Below are 21,250 nucleotides of genomic sequence, written 5' to 3'. Positions count from 1 at the left end.
CCACCGCGTCCTTCCCACAACATGTGGGAATCATGGGGGTACAACTCAAGATGAGATCTGGGTGGGGACACAGCCAAACCATAGCATGTGGTCTTTGCAGTATGTATGACTTCTTACGGTGAATAATATAGACAAGGCCTGTGGCTAATTCATCTTTGCAGCCTGGTACCCACGACAGTGTCTGGGAGAGGACCAGCATTCAACAGCTGTCAGTCAAAGGATGAATATATGGAATGACTATTGGTTCAGGATCTTTGCTTGTGTTGTGTGTTTTGGTTTTTCAAAACTTGAGTGATTTCTACTTAACCATGTCCTGAATTGATAACTGAGTGTTTGGTTTTTTTTCTACTTCTACGTTTAGAGGTGATAGTGTTGGAATGCTGAACAAAACTTGCATCCTCAATTAGAAAGGCACCAAGCAGAATAAGGCATGGGGACATGCTCTTGTAATACAGCAGATGAAAGAGGTGGAGTGGGAAACTCAAAGAAAAAGGAACTGAAATTCATCGAGAGACTTATGCTTATGTATTCCTCAGAAGGGTCTAGGAGGCATTTTCTGTGGGGAAGCTGAGGCTCAGAACTGTTTGGTAGACTTACTGAAGAAACTTCAGCTATTAGCCACAAACAGGATTTGAACTTCAGTCTCTATGCCTGTGAAGTCTATATTTCTGTTTTGTTTTGTTTTGTTTTCTTGAGATGGAGTCTTGCTCTGTTGCCTAGGCTGGAGTGCGGTGGCACAGTCTTGGCTCCTCCTCCCAAGTTTAAGCAATTATCCTGCCTCAGCCTCCCAAGTAGCTGGGATTACAGGCATGCACCATCATGGCTGGCTAAGTTTTTTATCGTGTTTTTAGTAGAGATGAGGTTTCACCATGTTGGTCAGGCTGGTCTCGAACTCCTGACCTCAAGTGATCTGCCTGCCTCCCAAAGTGCTAGGATTACAGGCATGAGTGAAGTCTATATTTCCAGAACAGAATCTTACTTTCTGGTACAACTTCATAACATAAGGGCTTTGTTTGGCTTCCTAAGACCTTTGCACTTAATCCTTTAGACAGTAGAGAAGTTTCCTAAGTTCGTTGAACAATTGAAGGAGTGATCCGGTTTATATTTTGAGAAAATCGTGTGGATCAAGGGAATTGATTTGTAAGTAGTGTTATAGGTGCCAGCAAAAAGTTTTGTGTAAAGAGCCAAAGAGTGTACATTTTAGGCTTTGTGGGCGAAAGCACCTCTGTTGCAACTAATGAACTCTGCCCTTGTAGTGTGAAAGCACTCAGATAGTATGCAGATGCACAGCCTGCACTGTGTTCCAATAAAACTTTATTTATAAAAACAGGCAGCAGGTCAGAGTTGAGGACCATTGTTTGCTGACACATGGGCTGGATCTAGAAAACTGCCAGCCTTGATGTGTGCTGCCGGGAGGCTAGCGTGTCCTGTGCACAAAAGGCCCTGCTCGTTATCAGGTTGCTTTTCCTTCAGATGTGTCCTGGATCCCTTCTCTCTGTTTGCCTGAGGACATTGCTGCATCTCTGAGCCTCTTTGCCCTGGATTCTTTGACCTCTCTCTCTAATGGATTGTTGACATTATTCAAAAACTTTTAGTGTGTTCCATCTTGGAAAAAAATACAAAAGATGCTCGTTTGGTTCCACACCCTCATTCAACTGCTCCTTTATCTCAGCAAGCTGCCCCCCACCATGCGCCCCATCCTGTATTTCTTCCTAGCTCTCCATGGCCACTCCTCAGCTCCTCAGTCATTTTTCACTTCCTGTCTTCTCACCCACCTGCGTTTTCTTCTCTGAGTCTGCAGGACTCCTGAAGTTTATACACCCTCAATTTCTCATTCGAGTCCCAGACTTAAGTCCTAGTGCCCCTTAGGTGTCATCACTGAGATGTCTCAGGGGTGGCATGTTCTAAAGTCCGTGTCATTTTCTCCCAGAAACTTGTCCCTCCTCTTGTGCTTCCCAATCTCAGCCAGTAGCTTCTCCATCCTACCCTGTCCCAAGCCTGAGATCTGGAAGTCATTCTTTTTCCCACCCTAAATTAAGGTAAACGTAAGTATCCAGTTTGATGAGTTTTGGCAAATGCACAAACCTGGTGCTCCCAATTCCTGGATCATCATGGTAGCAAACTCTCAGGGGCCCCAGGAGTCATCCCTGATGCCTCCCCATCCATCACTTGCTGCCCACCCCCTGGCCAGACCCCTCAGCAATCCTGTCACTTGCCCTCCAGTCTTTCTTGGGCCTCTCACTTCATCTCTGCTGCCCCTGCGACCCTTCCTGCATCACCCTTTCGCTCTCCCTGATTCTTCCCTTGTCTCCTTTCTGTCCATTCTCCTCGCAACAGTCAGAATGATTCTTGGGGGCCTGGTGGCTCATGCCTGTAATCCCAGCACTTTGGGAGGTCAAGGCAGGTGGATCACCTGAGGTCAGAAGTTCAAGACCAGCCTGGCCAACATGGTGAAACTCCGTCTTTACTAAAAATACAAAAATTAGCTGGGCGTAGTGACAGGCGCCTGTAATCCCAGCTACTCAGGAGGCTGAGGCAGGAGAATCGCTTGAACCCAGAGAGGTGGAGGTTGCAGTGAGCCAAGATTGCGCCACTGCACTCCAGCCTGGGCGACAGAGCGAAACTCACACACACACACAAAAGAACAATTCTTTAGAACCTTAAATCTGATCATGACACCCTCCTGCTTAGGAACTGTCCTATGACTTTCCATTGTGCCTACAAAAAATTCTCACAATTTGTAAGACAGCCTGTGGCCCCACATGAGTGCTTTGGGCTCGCTTTCACATTTTCATTATTATAGTTAGAATTTTTAAAATATATATATATATAAGCTCCTTTTGGTTAATCTGAATGAACACAGTTTTGCCAAAGCCTGAGTTCGTGTCAGCCGGCCTACTGGCATGAGGCATAGAACTGTCATTGCCTTGGGCTAATGAGGAGCAGGTGGAGCTACAGGCAGGAGGAGGAGGAGACGGGTTAGACAGAAGTGTTCTACCTGCAGAGTCTGTGACCTTGACATTAGTATCTCAGGATATCCGGCATATTTCTGGGTTTTCGCAGTTTGCGAGTTATTTACTTATATTTCTTCTTTGCCCTGTTGTTTGTAAAACACTTCCACAGCCCAGTATCTGAGTAGTCACCCCTTATCTCCTGGTAGAGTCCTAGCTGAATTATGTGGGAGGCTGCTTTCCGGAGTAGCAGTTCTTCAACCTGGCTTCATGGTAGAATCATTCAAAAAAAAAAAGACAAGGATCTAGCTGTGTTACCCAGGCTAGAGTGCAGTGGTGCAATCTCTGCTCTCTGCAAATTCCGCCTCCTGGATTCAAGCGATTCTCCTGCCTCAGCCTTCCGAGTAGCTGGAACTACAGGCACCCACTACTATGCCTGGCTAATTTTTGTATTTTTAGTAGAGACGGGGTTTCACCGTGTTCGCCAGGCTGGTCTCGAACTCCTGACCTCAAGTGATCTCCCCGTCTTGGCCTCCCAAAGTGATGGGATTACAGATGTGACTACTGCCCCTGGCCAAAAAAATTTTTTTGTTTAAATACAGATGATACAGATGACAGAGTTCTGTGCCCACAGGTTTGGACGAGGGACCTATTAGGTGGTTCTAATGTGCAGCCAGGGTTGAGAGCCACCATCGCAGAGCTCTGTGCAAATCTGAGGGTTTTTCCACGTTTTACTTACACAGCTTGAGTACCCCTTATCTGAAATGCTTTGGGCTAGGCATATTTCAGCTTTCAGATTTTTTCCAATTTTTTTGGATTTTGGAAGATTTGCATTACACTGGTCGAGCTCCCTCATCTGAAAATCTGCCCCAGAGAACCCAAAAGAGCATTTCCATTGAACATGTTGGCACTAAAAAAAGTTTCAGATTCTTGACCATTTCCGATTTCATATTTTCAGATTTAGGGTTACCCAATTGGTATAATGCAGATATTCTCAAAATCCAAAATCTGAAATCAGAAACACTTCTTGTCCCAAGCATTTCAGATAAGAGATCTTCCACCTGTATAAGAGACTGACAGAGACTGATATCCATGACTGGGTCCATCTCCAGCCATATTTTTTCTCAATGTGTCGTACACTCTTCAGACATCTTACGATGACGAGAATCCTAGGATTTCTTTGACCAAGCCTCTGCTGTAGAGTTTGAAGAGTATCGTATCTTCTCCATGATTGTATTTTTGCCATGTTCGGTGAGCCAAGGTAGGCTGACTGCTATAACAGACAGCCCTCAAATCTTAGGGGTGTAACACAGGGATGGTCTGTTTCTTGCTCCTCTCACAGCCCCTGGTGGGTAGGCAAGGGACTGGAGTCTACTCTGTAGGCTTCTTTGCTTGGAAGATGTACCATCTCTGAGGACACTTAGGTGACAAACGGAAGATGGAACCCAGAGAACCGTGAAGGGAGTTTTTAGCTACCAGGCATTGAAGTGGCTGATAGCCCCTTGGCTCAGTTGTTCAACTGGCTACACTTGGTCCCCTTGTTACTGACTGCATGCCGGCTTTTTGTTTTTGTTTGTTTATTTTTTAATTATTTTTTTGAGATGGAGTCTGGCTCTGTCACCCAGGTTGGAATGCAGTGGCGTGATCTCCATTCACTGCAACCTCCACCTCCCAGGTTTAAGTGATTCTTCTGCCTCAGCTCCCCGTGTGGCTGGGATTACAGACGTGCGCCACCACGCCCGGCTAATTTTTGTATTTTGAGTAGAGACAGGGTTTCACTGTGTTACCCAGGCTGGACTCAAACTTCTGACCTCAAGTAATCCACCCGCCTCAGCCTCCCAAAGTGCTGGGATTACAGGCGCGAGCCACCGTGCCTGGCCTCTGCCTGCCGTTTTTACTGCAAGGGAGTCTAAACGTTTTGGGCTTCTGTGTGCCCGAGGATAAAGAAGTAGGTTGAGGAACACATAACATTGTTTCTGCCTCACCATTTTCACTAGACAACTTATCCCTCTCGTTTTTGTTTTAATAACTCAGCCACCAACAGCTGCCACATCAATATAGATACGTTTTAAATATGGAAGATGATTTAAATCATTTAAATCATTCCTTGAAACTGTCTGTCTCGGTTTCTGTGAGTCATTCCATGCACTGTTGTTGGATGCATCCCACATGCCAGGCACTGGGCCGAGCAGATGTGTATGCTGAGCTCTGTACTGGGAAGATCCTGGTGACTAGTAAGGGAAACCCCAATTAAAGGTGGCCTAATCTATGCTGCCTTTTACTATTTCAGACCACACGAGGCAGGGCAGTTTCAGGGATGTGGGTTCAGCCCCCACTCCCACTGGGCTTGCCTCTGATTTTCTTGACTTTTGCTTTATGATTTCAAGACAGGTTTAGATTCTCAGATCTTTGTTATCTGCCGCGAAGGGGACATTTCTGTCTGGTGTCGTGTGTGTGTGCAAACCTCCCCTAGGAGCCCACAGTACCCTTGACATTACGACATTACATCTTCGTGGAACCATGACACTGGCCCCTGCCCGGGACTGTCGCTAGTAGAGTGGGTGAAAGGACTGCGGTTGTCTAGACCAGTGGAGATCCCTGGGACCCCTGCACCAAGCCCGGCATGTTGGCGTCATCTCTGAATCATTTCCTCTCTTACTACATGCAATTAATTCACATTTTTAGCAAAATTCCTCTTTCCTGATAACATCCCAGCTCTTGGTACTCCACAGGACTTCTCTTTAGAACGCAAAAGGGGCTCATCTGCCTGTCCCAGCATTCAGTGGTTGTCAGCGTGCTGCCTCGTGGTGGTGTTTGTATGGCTGTGCTCTTGCTTATTCCTTTGGTTTACCTTTCTCATAAGTTTCCAGGCTCTTTGCTGCTTCTCTTCTCTGCACAGCACCAAGCATGGTGCCATATGCCAAATGGATGGGATTTCTCCTTTCCTTTTTTTTTTTTTTTTTTTTTTTTTTGAGATGGAGTCTCACTCTGTCACCCAGGCAGGCAGGCTGGAGTGCAGTGGCGCGATCTCGGCTCTCTGCAAGCTCCGCCTCCCGGGTTCACGCCATTCTCCTGCCTCAGCCTCCCGAGTAGCTGGGAATACAGGCACCCGCCACTATGCCCAGCTAATTTTTTGTATATTTAGTAGAGACGGGGTTTCACTGTGTTAGCCAGGATGGTCTTGATCTCCTGACCTCGTGATCTGCCCACCTTGGCCTCCCAAAGTGCTGGGATTACAGGTGTGAGCCACCGCGCCTGCCCAGGATTTCTCCTTTCAAGTCTCTCTCATGTCCGTGTCTTCCTCTCCATGTCCAGCCTAATTAACCATGTTTGGGACCTGGCCACCGCGGGCCTAGACAACAGCAGCAGCTGGTCTCCCGAGGGACCCTTCGGTCCTGCTAGAGCTTTTCCTCCAAAGATGTGTTTTTTACAGGTGACCTTGATGAGGTCATCACCGCTGTCCGGCTCCTGCACTTGCCTCTGAAGCATCCAGCTTAACCTTAGCTCGTGTCTGCTGCCACCTTTCATCTCAGCCCAACTGACCTAATCAGGCCTGGATCTCATTCTCCCATAAGAATCTTTCCCAGCTTCTGTGGCTTCTGTGCTTTCTTGGCCTGACTAATGTTTGCCAGTCTCTTAAGTCATAACTCATCCCTTATTTACATCTGTCCTTTGCCTCTCTTCCTTCTGGAGTTTTTGTTCACTTGTCCTTAACTATCACTGACACCTGACCTCAGCAGGCAGAGCTGGCGTTAAGAGTCCGACTCGGACACTCAGCCATGCTTCCCTCATGGATTATTGTGAGAATAACCTGATTCGGTGTGGGTTGTGTGTACCCGCAGGCTCATTGCCTTGTCCCCTCAATGATATTCGTGAATGAGTGCATTTTTATGCACTTGTACCTGCTTTAAGTTTCCCAGACAGATCATGTTAGTGAGCTCATGCATTTAACCAAATGTTTACACGGTGGAGGTGTTTGGGATGAACGAAATGAAGATTCCTCTCTCCCAGAGCTTACCTTGCCTGTAAAGCACCATCCATCTTATGACCTTTCCTTGGGAAAAGGTAGTTCTGTTTGCCTCATTTGCCAAAAGAGGCAAGTAAGGCCAGACACAGTGTGGCCAGCAGGAGAAAGGACTTTTGCTGTCTTTTAACTCAGCTCTTTGGAAACAGGCATTTTGATCTCCCTTTTCCCACCTTTCTACCATTGTTCCGTTGAATAATTACGGTGCCATTGACCAAAGCTGTTTTTGTTTGTTTGTTTGTTTTTAATTATAGTTAGAAGCACAAACTTTTGCATTTTATCTTTCAGTGGTGAAAGTGGGGCAGGTAAAACCGAAAGCACTAAATTGATCCTCAAGTTTCTGTCAGTCATCAGTCAACAGTCTTTGGAATTGTCCTTAAAGGAGAAGACATCCTGTGTTGAACGAGCCATTCTTGAAAGCAGGTATTTGTTTATTGATTTTCTTGTTTCCAACTAATAGGATTCACTTTCCTTATGGTATGGCTTATTTAAGGAAGAGTTAAAAATTAGTCGTGTTTCTCTTTTTCTTGACTTCTCTTTTACAATTCCTGAAGAAAAGGTCTTGCTATGCACATAGTAATATCTAATGAGCCCAGCAGCAACTCCTTCTGCCTCCTGCCGCTTCATCGTCAGGCCAGGTCTGAAATGGGGACTGAGTGGCACCCAATGACCGTCTGCAGCCTCCTTCCTACCCGAGAGCCTTTGACTCCAGCTTCATGTGTTTTTGAAGCACCTAGATCAGATCCTAAGGGCACTTGTATTGGAGTTTACAGAGAAGAATAAACTTGACTAGCTTTCTGGAGGCCTTGTCAGCAGCAGAAATGTCAACCCCCAGCCACTGTGTAAAAGGGGGGTTAGTGTGGAGACAAGCAGGGTTCACTTCAGCATCCACTGTTTGGAGGCTTAACATGAGCAGAACGGACCTCTTGTGTGCAGAAGATCAGTGATGCATTCTATAACAGGGAGCCTCAGAACTTAGAAAGAGGGCTAGGTGTCACCCATGTTGTTGTATAAAATATGTCATTGCCTGATAGATGGTTTGTGCCTTGTAAGACTTTAGAACCAGTAGAGACTTTATACATCCTATTATTTAGAGATTTGTCCAGGGGTTGGCAAACCACAGCCTCATGCCTATATCCTGCAGCCCGTTTTTGTTTTTTAGCCTGTATACACTCCATTTAAAAACCGTGGTAAAATAGACCTAGCACTAAATGCGTGTTAACTAGTTTTCAGTGTATGGAGCGGTGGCGTTGGCATTAAGTACATTCACGTTGTTATGCAACCATTGCTGCCATCTGTCTCCAGAACTTCATCTTCCTTCTGTAATCTGTTTTTATAAATAAAGTTTTATTGGAACCCAGCCACACTCATGAGTAGTGTTTACAGCTGCTTTTAGGCTATAGTGGCAGAGCTGAGTAGTTGCAACCGAGACCTCATGGTCTGCAAAGCCTAAAACACTTACTGTCTGGTCCTTTCCAGAAAAAGTTTGCCGGCCCCGATCTAGTCTAACTCCATCTTACACTTGGAAAAGACGTAAATAAATTAAATGAGTTGCCCCCAGGGACATACAACAAATAGGTGAAATTTCCAGGACTGGAACTTCTTCAGTTTCTATAACTGGGGTGGGGGCTTTTTCTGTGTAGTCCCTGGATTGCGCATGTAAGGCCACACTCACTTGTGCAGGAACGAGCCATTGTGGTCCCCTTAACTCTGTGGCATCCATTGGCAGCACAGCTGTACTCGCTAAGATGGGTATGCGGATAAACCCATTTCAACAAGCATTTTGAAAATCTGGCTCTTCTGGAAATAAACCTTGTCACCCTCAGTCCTTTTGGTTTCAGATTTTTCTCGCAGTTGTATATTTTGACATTTGTGACAAGTGCTGTTGCTATCTTCAGACCCGCCCTTATTAACGCTGTCTGCTGCCCTCGCTGTCTTCACAGCCCCATCATGGAAGCTTTCGGCAATGCGAAGACCGTGTACAACAACAACTCTAGTCGCTTTGGGAAGTTTGTTCAGCTGAACATCTGTCAGAAAGGAAATATTCAGGGCGGGAGAATTGTAGATTGTATCCTCTTTCATTTTTTTTTTTTATCTAGAGTGTTTGATTCTCTTAAGTGGAAACTTCTCACTAATTATAAGGATTGAAAAAGAATGTGAAACGTTTCTTTCTCTGGTTCTTGAACGAATTAGAGCAGTTAGTTATTGCTCTAATGTTAGTAATACTTTACCTGTTAATTTTTCTATGAGCTGGACGTGGTGTATGTGCCTATAGTTACAGCTACTTGGGAGGCCGAGGCAGGAGGATTGCTTGAGCCCAGGAGTTAGAGGCCAGCCTGAGCAACATAGCAAGACCCTGTCTCTTAAAAAAATAACATAAAATAATTTTTAAAAATTATTCTGTGTGGCCGGAGGTGGTGGCTCATGTCTGTAATCCCAGCACTGTGGGAGGACGAGGTGGTGGGATCACTTGAAGTCAGGAGATCAGCCTGGCCAACAAGGTGAAACCCCACCGCTACTAAAAATAGAAAAATTAGCCAGGCATGGTGGCGTGTGCCTGTAATCCCAGCTACTTGGGAGGCTGAGGCAGGAATCACTTGAACCCAGGTAGCAGAGGTTGCAGTGAGCCAAGATCGCGCCACTGCACTCCAGCCTGGGTGACAGAGCAAGACCCTGTCAAAAAAATAAATAAATAAAACAAAAATTCTTCTGTGAGATAAAGAACCATATTTGTTTTATAAATCTCTGATATAATTTCCATAATCTGAAACACTGAATTCATCATTAAACCTCAGGTATTTGTTTCAAATCAGCTGTGTCAGTTAGTTAGGTACCTGACAGGGTACCATGTGTCAAGCCTGGAATTGTATTTAGATGAAATAGTCTATGCTTTGTTTGCTTGTCTGTTGGCACTGGAAGCTTCTATGTCAAAGGAACAGGGAGCTGTAATTATTTGGGCAGCAAAGAATAGAAAATGAAAGACTAGTTGAGCATGGCATAGCTTTGTTTTTTTCCTTGACTTGCCATTACTTTTCACATGAAGATTTATTAGAAAAAGTAAGTAAACGTGATTTAATCCACATTTTCTTCCATAATAACAATTTTCAGAAATTACTGGTTTGTGTGAATTAAGCACAGGAAACATCTCTGAATATAAATCTGATTTATCTTCCCAGAACCGAGTAGTAAGGCAAAATCCTGGGGAAAGGAATTATCACATATTTTATGCACTGCTGGCAGGGCTGGAACATGAAGAAAGAGGTGAGTGAGTGGGATGACAGCTGGGTAATGCGGACTAGCAACTCATTTTCCATTTAAATAGATGTCAGTATATGAGAGGGCGTCTGTTTTAATGTTGACATTCCACAGATAGCAATGAAATGTACATTATGCGAACACCAAAAAGATGCTGAATTTACAGTAGGGAGAAATAATGGAGAAAATTATCAATAGAGAAACCTTGGATTTTTTTTTTTTTGAGTCTTGGTACATTTTTAATGTAAAGGATGTTTATGGAAAATATATAACATATTACAGCCAGTTTCACTTTTCAACCACCCTGAATAAAGTTAATTTCTAAATATTTGATTTTTGGCCGGGTGCAGTGACTCATTCTTGTAATCCCAGCACTTTGGGAGGCCGAGGCAGACGGATCACTGGAGATCAGGAGTTCGAGACCAACCTGGCCAACATGGTGAATCCCCGTCTCTACGAAAAACACTAAAATTAGCCAGGCATGGTGGTTTGTGCCTGTAGTCCTAGCTACTCAGGAGGCTGAGGCAGGAGAATCACTTGAACCTGGGAGGCAGAAGTTGCATTGAGCTGAGATTATACCACTGCACTCCAGCCTGGGTAACAGAGCTAGACTCCATCTCAAAAAAAAAAAAAAAAAAAAAAGATTTTTAAAGAGTAAACAGTAAAACAGGATCCTCATCATGTTCTTTCAGTAACTGTTTTTAATCATCTGATTTCGTTTCACTAATTGTTTTCTATTTTCCCTAGATGATAACTAAGAGGGAACTTTATTATCTTTATGGGAGACTGTTAGGAGCAGAGAATTATATAGATACTTAAAAAAATCAGAGAGGGCCGGGCACGGTGGCTCAAGCCTGTAATCTCAGCACTTTGGGAGGCCGAGACGGGCGGATCACGAGGTCAGGAGATCGAGACCATCCTGGCTAACACGGTGAAACCCCGTCTCTACTAAAAAAATACAAAAAACTAGGCGGGCGAGGTGGCGGGCGCCTGTAGTCCCAGCTACTTGGGAGGTTGAGGCAGGAGAACGGCGTAAACCCGGGAGGCGGAGCTTGCAGTGAGCTGAGATCCGGCCACTGCACTCCAGCCTGGGCGACAGAGCGAGACTCCGTCTCAAAAAAAAAAAAAAAAAAAAAAAAAAATCAGAGTGAAAACTCTGAATTTCATCTTGTCCTGGACAACTGTGACGTCGTGTTTTTTTTTGTCTTCCTGTAGAAGAATTTTATTTATCTACACCGGAAAACTACCACTACTTGAATCAGTCTGGATGTGTAGAAGACAAGACAATCAGTGACCAGGAATCCTTTAGGGAAGTTATTGTAAGTTACTTTTGAATTTTTTCCCTATTAAGGTATTAGATACTGGCTGGGTGCAGTGGCTGTAATCCCAGTACTTTGGGAGGCTGAGGCGGGCGGATCACGAGGTCAGGAGATCAAGACCATCCTGGCTAACACGGTGAAACCCCGTCTCTACTAAAAATACAAAAAAAATTAGCCGGCCATGGTGGCGGGCGCCTGTAGTCCCAGCTACTCGGAAGGCTGAGGCAGGAGAATGGCGTGAACCCGGGAGGCGGAGCTTGCAGTGGGCGGAGATCGCGCCACTTCACTCCTGCCTGGGCGACAGAACCAGACTCTGTCTCAAAAAAAAAAAAAAAAAGATATCACATACCCTATTAAGAGTGACAAATTTCATTTTCTGTTTCCAAATATTTTTTAAAATAGAAATAGAAGTAATTACATTTGGACCAGTGGGTGAGAATAGGTATTTCCTTCTTGTTCCAAGTTCCAGGCTGAAAGGAATTTGAGAGGACTCTTCTTTCCTTAGAAGATGAGTGAGCAGTGTGTCATTCAGGGCAGATGGGTGGTTTACTTGGGACAGTGTGTTCAGAAAGTGCATCTTCCACCCCCCAAAACCCCCCAAATCATGAGCTTCACTCTGGAACCCCCAGATCCTCCATTTTGTGGCTTACAAGTAAGATTTCTTTGAAAAACAAATTCTGTAGCTAAAAACAAATCTGCCAGCCATTGGCCCAGGTGACTGTTGCAGAATTTTGCTCCTTTGTTCAGCTAAAACCCGAGGTCTTGTCACACGATCAGGAAAACTTAGGCACACGGACACATTGAAGGATGAGTAGAGCAGGGTTTAATATATTAGGTGAAAGGAAAATGGCCGGGCGCAGTGGCTCCCGCCTGTAATCCCAGCACTTTGGGAGGTTTGGGAGGTCACGAGGTCAGGAGATCGAGACCATCCTGGCTAACACGGTGAAACCTCATCTCTACTAAAAATACAACAAATTAGCCGGGTGTGGTAGCGGGCGCCTGTAGTCCCAGCTACTCGGGAGGCTGAGGCAGGAGAGTGGCGTGAACCCGGGAGGCGGAGCTTGCAGTGAGCCGAGATCGCGCCACTGCACTCCAGCCTGGGAGACAGCGAGACTCCCTCTCAAAAAAAAAAAAAAAAAAGAAAAGAAAGGAAAAAAAGAAAAACCCTCAGCAAAGTGAGAGGGGTTCCTGCTAACAGGCCCCCGCCTCACATATTGATTCCCAGGTCACTAGAGGAGCGGAGGAGAGCAGGCTTCTCTTCCCTATGGAAGAATTCCCCGTGGCCCCGCCCACTTCCCCCAGTGTGTGTGTCAGGCTCCAAGTCCACTGTGGGATGCCCAGACAAGCCCTGGGCAGGTTCCCTCATCGACCCAAAAGCATCTAATGTAAACATTCTTGGAATGATTGGAGATTCCCCGGGGACCCCATTTTATCTGCCTAAGCATTTGGCTGTCTCACTGTTAAGGTATCATCCGGTCCTCGTGGCCTGTGATAGCCATTTCTGGTTGCATGAGCATTAGTCATCCTGTCTCTGCGTTGTGGCATGCTACGGTCTCTTGCAAGGGCTTTGTTACAAGGTATCTGCATTTAAGATAGCCCAGTCATCGAGCATTACGAACAGCCCCACCCAATCGAGTCTGGCCAGGAGATTTCATCACTGTGATCTTAAGTTCTTTCCCAGAGCCCTTATTAGAACAGTTAGATGCAGCCGGGCATGGTGGCTCATGCGTGTAATCCCAGCACTTTGGGAGGCCGAGGCAGGTGGATCACGAGGTCAGGAGTTCGAGACCAGCCTGGCCAACATAGTGAAACCCCGTCTCTACTAAAAATACAAAAAAATTAGCCAGGTGTGGTGGTGGGCTACTGCAGTCCCAGCTACTTGGGAGCCTGAGGCAGGAGAATTGCTTAAACCTGGGAGGCAGAGGTTGCAGTGAGCCGAGATTGCACCATTGCACTCCAGCCCAGTGACAGTGCAAGACTCCGTCTCAAAAAAAAAAAAAAAAAAAAAACAGAATAGTTAGATGTAATGCACCTAGGGTCGAGTCATTATCATTATCATTCTAGTCATCACAAATGCAGTTGACATTTAGCGAGCACTTACTGTTCCGAACTTAGTGTGGAGTTTACTTTCCAATCACTCTCAACAATCCTCTGAGGGTAGGAAGTATGGTTGTCTGCATTCTAAGACTCAGAGAAGTTAGTGACCATCCTGACCTTACCCAGTACCTGGTGCAGCCCGTATCCATACACAGTCTGACTCTGGATCCCACCCTCTAAACCACGAGGCAGGTAATACCTGGTTTCAGTGCACCTCAGATTCCACCTCCTAGGCTGCTGCTGGAAGATTAACAGCTCTTCATTCTGTATTCCCTTTCATTCTCATAGATTATTTGTTAGAACCGCCTGTGGAATGAAATCAAAAGTATTTTTAACAAATGGATATAAATCATGCATCATTTCTCTATGGCTAACATATGTCTCCTTAAGTTGAAAATAAAATTCCAAACAGACTAGTCTATAATACATGATTGTTTTCCACTCTGCCTCCCTTTTAAAGATGTCACAACCTGCCATTTATAATGCAGAGCGGTTTCTCACTCCATCTCTTCTATCTTCTAACCTGTCAACAAAAAGCCTCCTGCAGACAGTACCTTTTGGTATCTGCCTGCAGAGTTGTGGGATTTGGCCTTGCACACTGGGTTTTATGAAGTGTTTTTCTAAGTCTTTTAATTATCTTTTCCAATTTTATATTGGCCCTTTAGACCTCTCACTACTCACACCTTCCACCACGGTTCATTTATTACTGTCTGCTGAAAAGATGATGTGTTAAAATAAATTCTCATTTTCGTTTTTGAGGAGCAGGACCAAAAAAAAAAAAAAAAAAAGACTTGTCTCCGGGTTATTTTCCTATTTTGTTTATTTCTTGTTTCTTTCTTGAAGTAAAGAACAATAATTTGTGATAAAAGAAGTCAGACAAGATGCCTGATTATCCACATGGCAGTGTCACTGCAGGTCCCATCACCTGCTAGCTCGCTTGCTGACTGCTAGGGAGCACTTGGCAGTGGCAGCTCCCTTGTCCTGGGAAGGCCCTGAGAAATCAGATACTCTGGTGGTACTCTGTGTTCTCTCGGGACATCGTTTTCCACTTCAGAACTGTCTGTTCTTTTTGTCAGCTACAAGTAAACTTTTGGAAGTTGGCTTCCCCTCAGTGATTGCTAGCTTTTATTGCTAAATGGAAGTAATAGGTTTTGGCATTTGAAATTTGATTTTATGACAAAAGGATGTGTCAGTCATCTAGAAAGGAAGAGAAATTTATACATGAAATTGACATAATGAGCATACCTGACATATGTATTCTAGTTAGTACGTTCTACTTAGAACAGATATTTATAGATCCTTAAATGTCTAATTTGCAATTACTGTTTAGTGTTAGTCTAGCAGGTGTATCAATGAAAACTTAGCTGATGTTTATTAACATCACAAACATGACATTTTTGCTATAATAATAGCAAAATTTAACCCGTTACTCTTTAACCTTGTACTGGAAATTCTAAGCAGTGCAGCGAAAAAGAAAAAGAAAAAAAAAAGTATAACGTTTGGGAAAGAAGGGGGAAAATATATTCTTTTCTATACAATACAATTTTCTCCTCCCAAACCTATGAGAATCAAGAATTGGGGGATAGGTGGGGGGCGGTGGCTCACGCCTGTAATCTTAGCACTTTGGGAGGCTGAAGGGGGCGGATCACTTGAGCAGAGGAATTCAGGATCAGCCTAGGCAACATGACAAAAACCCGTCTCTACAAAAAAATACAAAAATTAGCTGGGTGTAGTGGCACAGCCATGTAATCCCAGCTACTTGGGAGGCTGAGGTGGGAGGATGGCTTGAGTCTGGGAGATGGAGGTTACAGGGAGCCGAGATTACATCACTGTGCTCCAGCCTGGGCGACAGGGCCAGACCCCATCTCAAAAATAAAAAATAAGAAAAGAATTGGGTCATGCCTATAATTCCAGCACTTTGGGAGGCCGAGACAGATGGATCATGAGGTCTGGAGTTCAAGACCAGCCTGGCCAACATAGTGAAACCCCGTCTCTACTAAAACTACAAAAATTAGTTCAGCATGGTGGCGCATGCCTATAGTCTCAGCTACTTGGAAGTCTGAGACAGGAGAATTGCTTGAACCCAGGAGGTGGAGGTTGCAGTGAGCTGAGATTACGCCACTGCACTCCAGCCTGGGCGACACAGCAAGACTCCATCTTGAAAAAATAAACAAAATTAGCCAGGCGTTGTGGCGTACCTGTAGTCCTAGCTACCTTGGAGGTGCGAGGATTATCTGAGCCCAGGGAGTTCGAGGCTGTAGTGAGCCATGATCATGCCATTGCACTCCAGCCTAGATGACAGAGTAAGACCCTGTCTCAGAAACAAAAAACATGATTATTTATATCAACTTAATGTTAGTGTATTCTGGCAGTAGGACCTTTTAAGAACTTCGCTTATTTCATTGAGAATTTGCCTTAATGTATTTTTAAAATTTATCATTGGTCACGATAAACATTAATATAAAAAAGTACCAATGAGGTATTCTGAACAGTTTTAGGAGAGACTTGGTTTTTCCTGGAGCAGAGGCAATGAACCTATGCTAAATTTCCTAGGCATTTCTTATACAGCCCTTCAAATTGCATCTTAAAGTGTTAGGTCAGGATGAAAAGCTATTTCAAGCCGGTGGTAACAACTAGTTTATTTTATTGCTTGCATTTGGCCTACCAGGATGGTGGCTGATGAAATGTGTACAAAGTAACAGGAGTCTTTGCTGAGTGATCATCTGTTTATTCTCTTACTCCATAAATATTGAACATTTACAGCGTGCCTGGCATTGGATCAGGGCTGGGGTTTCCTGACTGCATGGACCTTCCTGGGTACAACCTTGGGGTTTGAATGGTGTGTGACCTTGTGTATGCATGCGTGAATTCATTCATCCTGAGTCAGATTTTATCAAAATTTAAAGGACTGACTTTGTACTTTAATGTTGCAAAACTTGGCAATGTCAGTTTCTTTCAGTGTTGGAAAACTTGGATGGTCAGCCAATTTTATATTATAACATATTTTTTAAATAACATAATATTACTTAATAAAACATAATATTATGTAATATATTATTATTGAGTTATCCAGCCGGGCTCGTGGCTCACTCCTGTAATCCCAGCACTTTGGGAGGCTGAGGCAGGCGGATCACCTGAGGTCAGCAGTTCAAGACCAGCCTGACCAACATGGAGAAACCGTGTCTCTATTTAAAATACAAAATTAGCCGGGTGTGGTGGCGCATGCCTGTAATCCCAGCTACTCGGGAGGCTGAGGCAGGAGAATCGCTTGAACCCGGGAGGCAGAAGTTGTGGTGAGCCGAGATCGTGCCGTTGCACTCCAGCCTGGGCAACAAGAGCAAAACTCTGTCTCGGGGGAAAAAAAAATTATTATTGAATTACTTACTTGTAATTTACTGTGCCCAAAATAGCCTCCCCTGTCACCCTTTCAGACATACCATTTGTTGACTTCTGGGATTCTTCGGAGGTACCTTAGCCTTCTCCAATGGTGACACTCCTCCCTTTGTTTCCAGTGTGACAAGTTGAGCTCCTTTTGTGCGTGATGATTGGGATTCTACCACGTATTGGCCACCCCCCAATACACACTCACATTCACAAGCATCTATTTTTTATGTGCTGAATCATACCGAGAATTTCCCATGGTTTTTTCAGTCTTGAGACCTGGTGTTGAAATACTAATTATAATAAGCCATAAAGCGGCTACTCTTGTCAAAGGGGTGGAGATTGCTTATTAACAAAGATTGTAAATAGGAGAGTAAGAAGCAATAGAGACTCTTGCTGGAGCTTTAGCATACATGTCTGCATTGGTGAGAACTGGTTTTAGACGTTAAATTATTCCATGTTATGATTAATGCAGTTGCCACTTATCACAACTCTACTACTTACCCAATCACTTAAGAGTTAGACTTGAAGCAAAGAAGTCCACAAATTTATTAATACAGTAAGCACATTTATTTTGTTCATTTACTTAAATATCTTCTTATACAACCTTTGTATTTTTTTTTTTAGAACTTAACCAAGAATTTTTATTTATGGGGTATGTATCAATATTGTTTATTTGGGAGTTAAAAATTTTCTACTTATTTCACTTTTTTTTTTTTTGAGACAGGGTCTCACTCTGTTGCCCAGGCTGGAGCACAGTAGTGTGATAATGATTTACTGCACCCTTGAACTCCTGGGATCAAGTGATCCTCCTGCCTCAGCCTCCCAAGTAGCTGGGAGTACAGGTGTACGCCAGCATACTAATTTTTAATTTCTTTTAGAAATGGGGTTCTTGCTATGTTGCCAGGCTAGAAAATGATTGTATATTAGTTATGAGTATATCTTGTCATATATGAAGAAAACTTTAATCATGGAAAGGGAAAAATTTAACTTTTGCACAATGTAGGTGCATTTTAATTATTTTGCTGATATCTGATACGGTCTTTAACACAGTTTAAAAAGTCTTGAGAATAGCAAATTATTTTGTGTATCTTAACCGCATTTCTTTGCTTTTACCTTTTAGAAGAAGTCACTGATAAGTATCTCTAAATTTGAATGATTATTTTCTCATAGGCTTTTTTAAATTGATAAGCACTTGGCAAATAGTTCTTATTTTTCTTTCTGTTTGCACGCATGAAATGATAGCCTTCCCACCTTTAAGTAATTTATGGTATTTTAATTTTTATAATCAACTTTATTGAGATATAATGAACACACAATTAAATGCGTCCATTTAAAGTATACATTCCAGTGAATTTTGAATTTGCACACCCATTTATCCACAATGATCAAGATAAAAGGGAATCCTCTGCCTCAAAAGTTTCTCTGTGCCCCTTCCCAGGCAATCCCAGCCCCCCACACCTGGCCCTAGGAAACTACTGATCTAATTCAGTCCCTCTAGTGTACAGTTATCTTCTCTAGAGTTCCACGTAATGAAAATACACACTGTGTAGTCTCCTGTATCCAGCTTCCTCCAGCCATCCATGTGGCACGTATCACTGCTTTTTTTGGTATTCCATTGAATAGACAGCAGTTTGTTTAACCATTCACCCATTGATTGTCTCAGTTTTTGTTGTAAACATATTTATTGCCAGCAACATTAAAAGACACGACAGAAAAACTAGCCGGGCGAGGTAGCGGGTGCCTGTAGTCCCAGCTACTCGGGAGGCTGAGGCAGGAGAATGGCGTGAACCCGGGAGGCGGAGCTTGCAGTGAGCTGAGATCCGGCCACTGCACTCCAGCCTGGGCGACAGAGGGAGACTCCGTCTCAAAAAAAAAAAAGACACTACAGAATAGAATGTTCATGAGCTTACCAACACTGTTAACTCACAGTTAACCCTTAACAGTATAACTATTGGAACTAGTTTCAGATTTGTAAATTTTCTTCCCAGCCTGAGTTTTAAAAATAATATGGGTACAAAATAGCTTTTTTGCTTTTTTACAAAAAGCTACCATAAATATAACTGTTTCTCTATATAATGTGCGTAATTTTCTTTAAAAAGTATACAGTAGGCAGGGCACATTGGCTCACACCAGTAATCCCAGCACTTTGGGAGGCCAAGGCGGGCAGATCACCGGAGGTCAGGAGTTCAAGACCAGCCTGACCAACATGGAGAAACCCTGTCTCTACTAAATATACAAAATTAGCCAGGTGTGGTGGTGCATGCCTGTAATCCCAGCTACTAGGGAGGCTGAGGCAGGAGAATCACTTGAACCCGGAAGGCGGAGGTTGTGTGGTGAGCCGAGATCGCACTATTGCACTCCAGCCTGGGTAACAAGAGTGAAACTCCATCTCAAAAAAAAAAAAAGTATGCAGTATTCATATAACTTACTGTATTTGACTTGTCTAATTGTAGAATAATTAGAATTATTTTTCTGTGAAAGTGTTACTAAGGTAACACTGTAGTGAATATTTTCTGAAGGTTTTTTTTCTGCTCTTGAAATTTTCCTTGAAACAAATTTCCAGCATTGAAATTATTGGAGATTATATAGATTTCTTTTTTTATGTCTTTATAGAGTAACAGAATTGGGTCAATAATAATAATGATGATAATAATAATAATAAGTTCCTGGCCGGGCACAGTGGCTCATGCCTGTAATCCCAGCACTTTGGGAGACCTAGGTGGGCAGATTACTTGAGCGCAGGAGTTTGAGACTGGCTTGGGCAACATGGTGAAACTGCGTCTCTCCTAAAAATACAAAAATTTAGCCAGGTGTGTTGGTGTGCACCTGTTGTCCCAGCTACTCAGGAGGCTGGGGTGGGAGAATCACCTGAGCCCAGGAAGTCAAGGCTGCAGTGAGCCTTGATCACACCACTGCCCGCCAGTGCAGGTGATGGGGGTGAGACCCTGTATCAAAATAGTAATAAATGATTATAGTAAGTTCCTAGATTTGGGTCAGTTGGGCCGGACTTTGAATTTAGGTTGTGTGACCCTGAGAAAGTTATTTTTCTCCTCTGAACCTTTGTTGTTGGTTTTTCTCTCAGATATGAAAATTCTAATATTATATACATATTATATAGTTAGGACAATTCTGTCAGATAATCATGTTGTTTTCCAAAAAGATTGTACTAATTTATAGTACTAAAAACCATTGTATAAATGTCTCTTTTCTACTAATCTTTATCATTCTGAAATTTTTTGCTAATTTGACAGAACTGATCTCATATTTACCTTAATTTGTACCTGTTTGATTTCTAGGAAGGAAAACAGTACCTGGATTTGCATTTCTCCCTATTTTTGTCGCTCATGTATATGTCAGTGGATCTTTTAATTCTTTCCCTCTCCATTGTTGGTCTTTTTTTTTTTTTTCTGGCATTATTGCATTTTCTTTATAAAGAAATTAATCTTGGCCTTGCGTGGTGGTTCACGCCTATAATCCCAGCACTTTGGGAAGCCAGGGTGGGCAGATCACTTGAGGTTGGGAGTTTAAGATCAGCCTGACCAACATGGAGAAACCTCGTATCTACTAAAAATACAAAACTTAGCCAGACGTGGTGGCGCATGCCTGTAATCCCAGCTACTTAGGAGGCTAAAGCAGGAGAATCGCTTGAACCTGGGAGGCATAGGGTGCGGTGAGCTGAGATCGTGCCACTGCACCCCAGGCTGGGCGAAACAGCGAAACTCTGTCTCAAAAAAAAAAAAAAAAGAAAAAGAAAAGGAAAAGAAATTGAACTTTTTGCAGTGTTAAATCTCCAGTTGTTTCCTTTTGCAATTTCTTTCTTTTTTTTTTTTTTTTTGAGACGGAGTCTCACTCTGTCACCCAGGCTGGAGTGCAGTGGCCGGATCTCAGCTCACTGCAAGCTCCACCTCCTGGGTTTACGCCATTCTCCTGCCTCAGCCTCCCATTCTCCAGTCCCAGCGAGTAGCTGGGACTACAGGCGCCCGCCACCTCACCTGGCTAGTTTTTTTTGTATTTTTTAGTAGAGACGGGGTTTCACCGTGTTAGCCAGGATGGTCTCGATCTCCTGACCTCGTGATCCGCCCGTCTCGGCCTCCTAAAGTGCTGGGATTACAGACTTGAGCCACCGCGCCCGGCCTCCTTTTGCAATTTCTATTGCTTCAGAGCGGTGCGTGGTTTCCTTCTTACCACTCTCCTATGGTCCTTGTGTGGGTCCAAGTTCT

At 43.8% G+C, this 21,250-nt stretch overlaps 1 protein-coding gene across 2 annotated transcripts in view; it reads left to right on the top strand.

The window, feature by feature from the left end:
• The window catches only part of MYO10 (myosin X), a 276,287-nt gene that overhangs the window by 146,245 nt on the left and 108,792 nt on the right, over positions 1–21,250 (top strand). For both annotated transcript variants that reach the window (XM_010356336.2, XM_030927220.1), the window contains 5 exons: positions 7,264–7,398; positions 8,919–9,043; positions 10,019–10,032; positions 10,152–10,236; positions 11,446–11,549. In XM_010356336.2, the coding sequence (XP_010354638.2) occupies positions 7,264–7,398; positions 8,919–9,043; positions 10,019–10,032; positions 10,152–10,236; positions 11,446–11,549 (463 nt within the window). The remainder of the gene's footprint in view (positions 1–7,263; positions 7,399–8,918; positions 9,044–10,018; positions 10,033–10,151; positions 10,237–11,445; positions 11,550–21,250) is intronic.

This window comes from Rhinopithecus roxellana, chromosome 3 (genome assembly GCF_007565055.1).
Source record: "Rhinopithecus roxellana isolate Shanxi Qingling chromosome 3, ASM756505v1, whole genome shotgun sequence".
Taxonomy (NCBI): Eukaryota; Metazoa; Chordata; class Mammalia; order Primates; family Cercopithecidae; genus Rhinopithecus; species Rhinopithecus roxellana.
The sequence above is the reverse complement of the archived record's forward strand: the minus strand, read 5'-3'. Positions and strand labels throughout refer to the sequence as shown.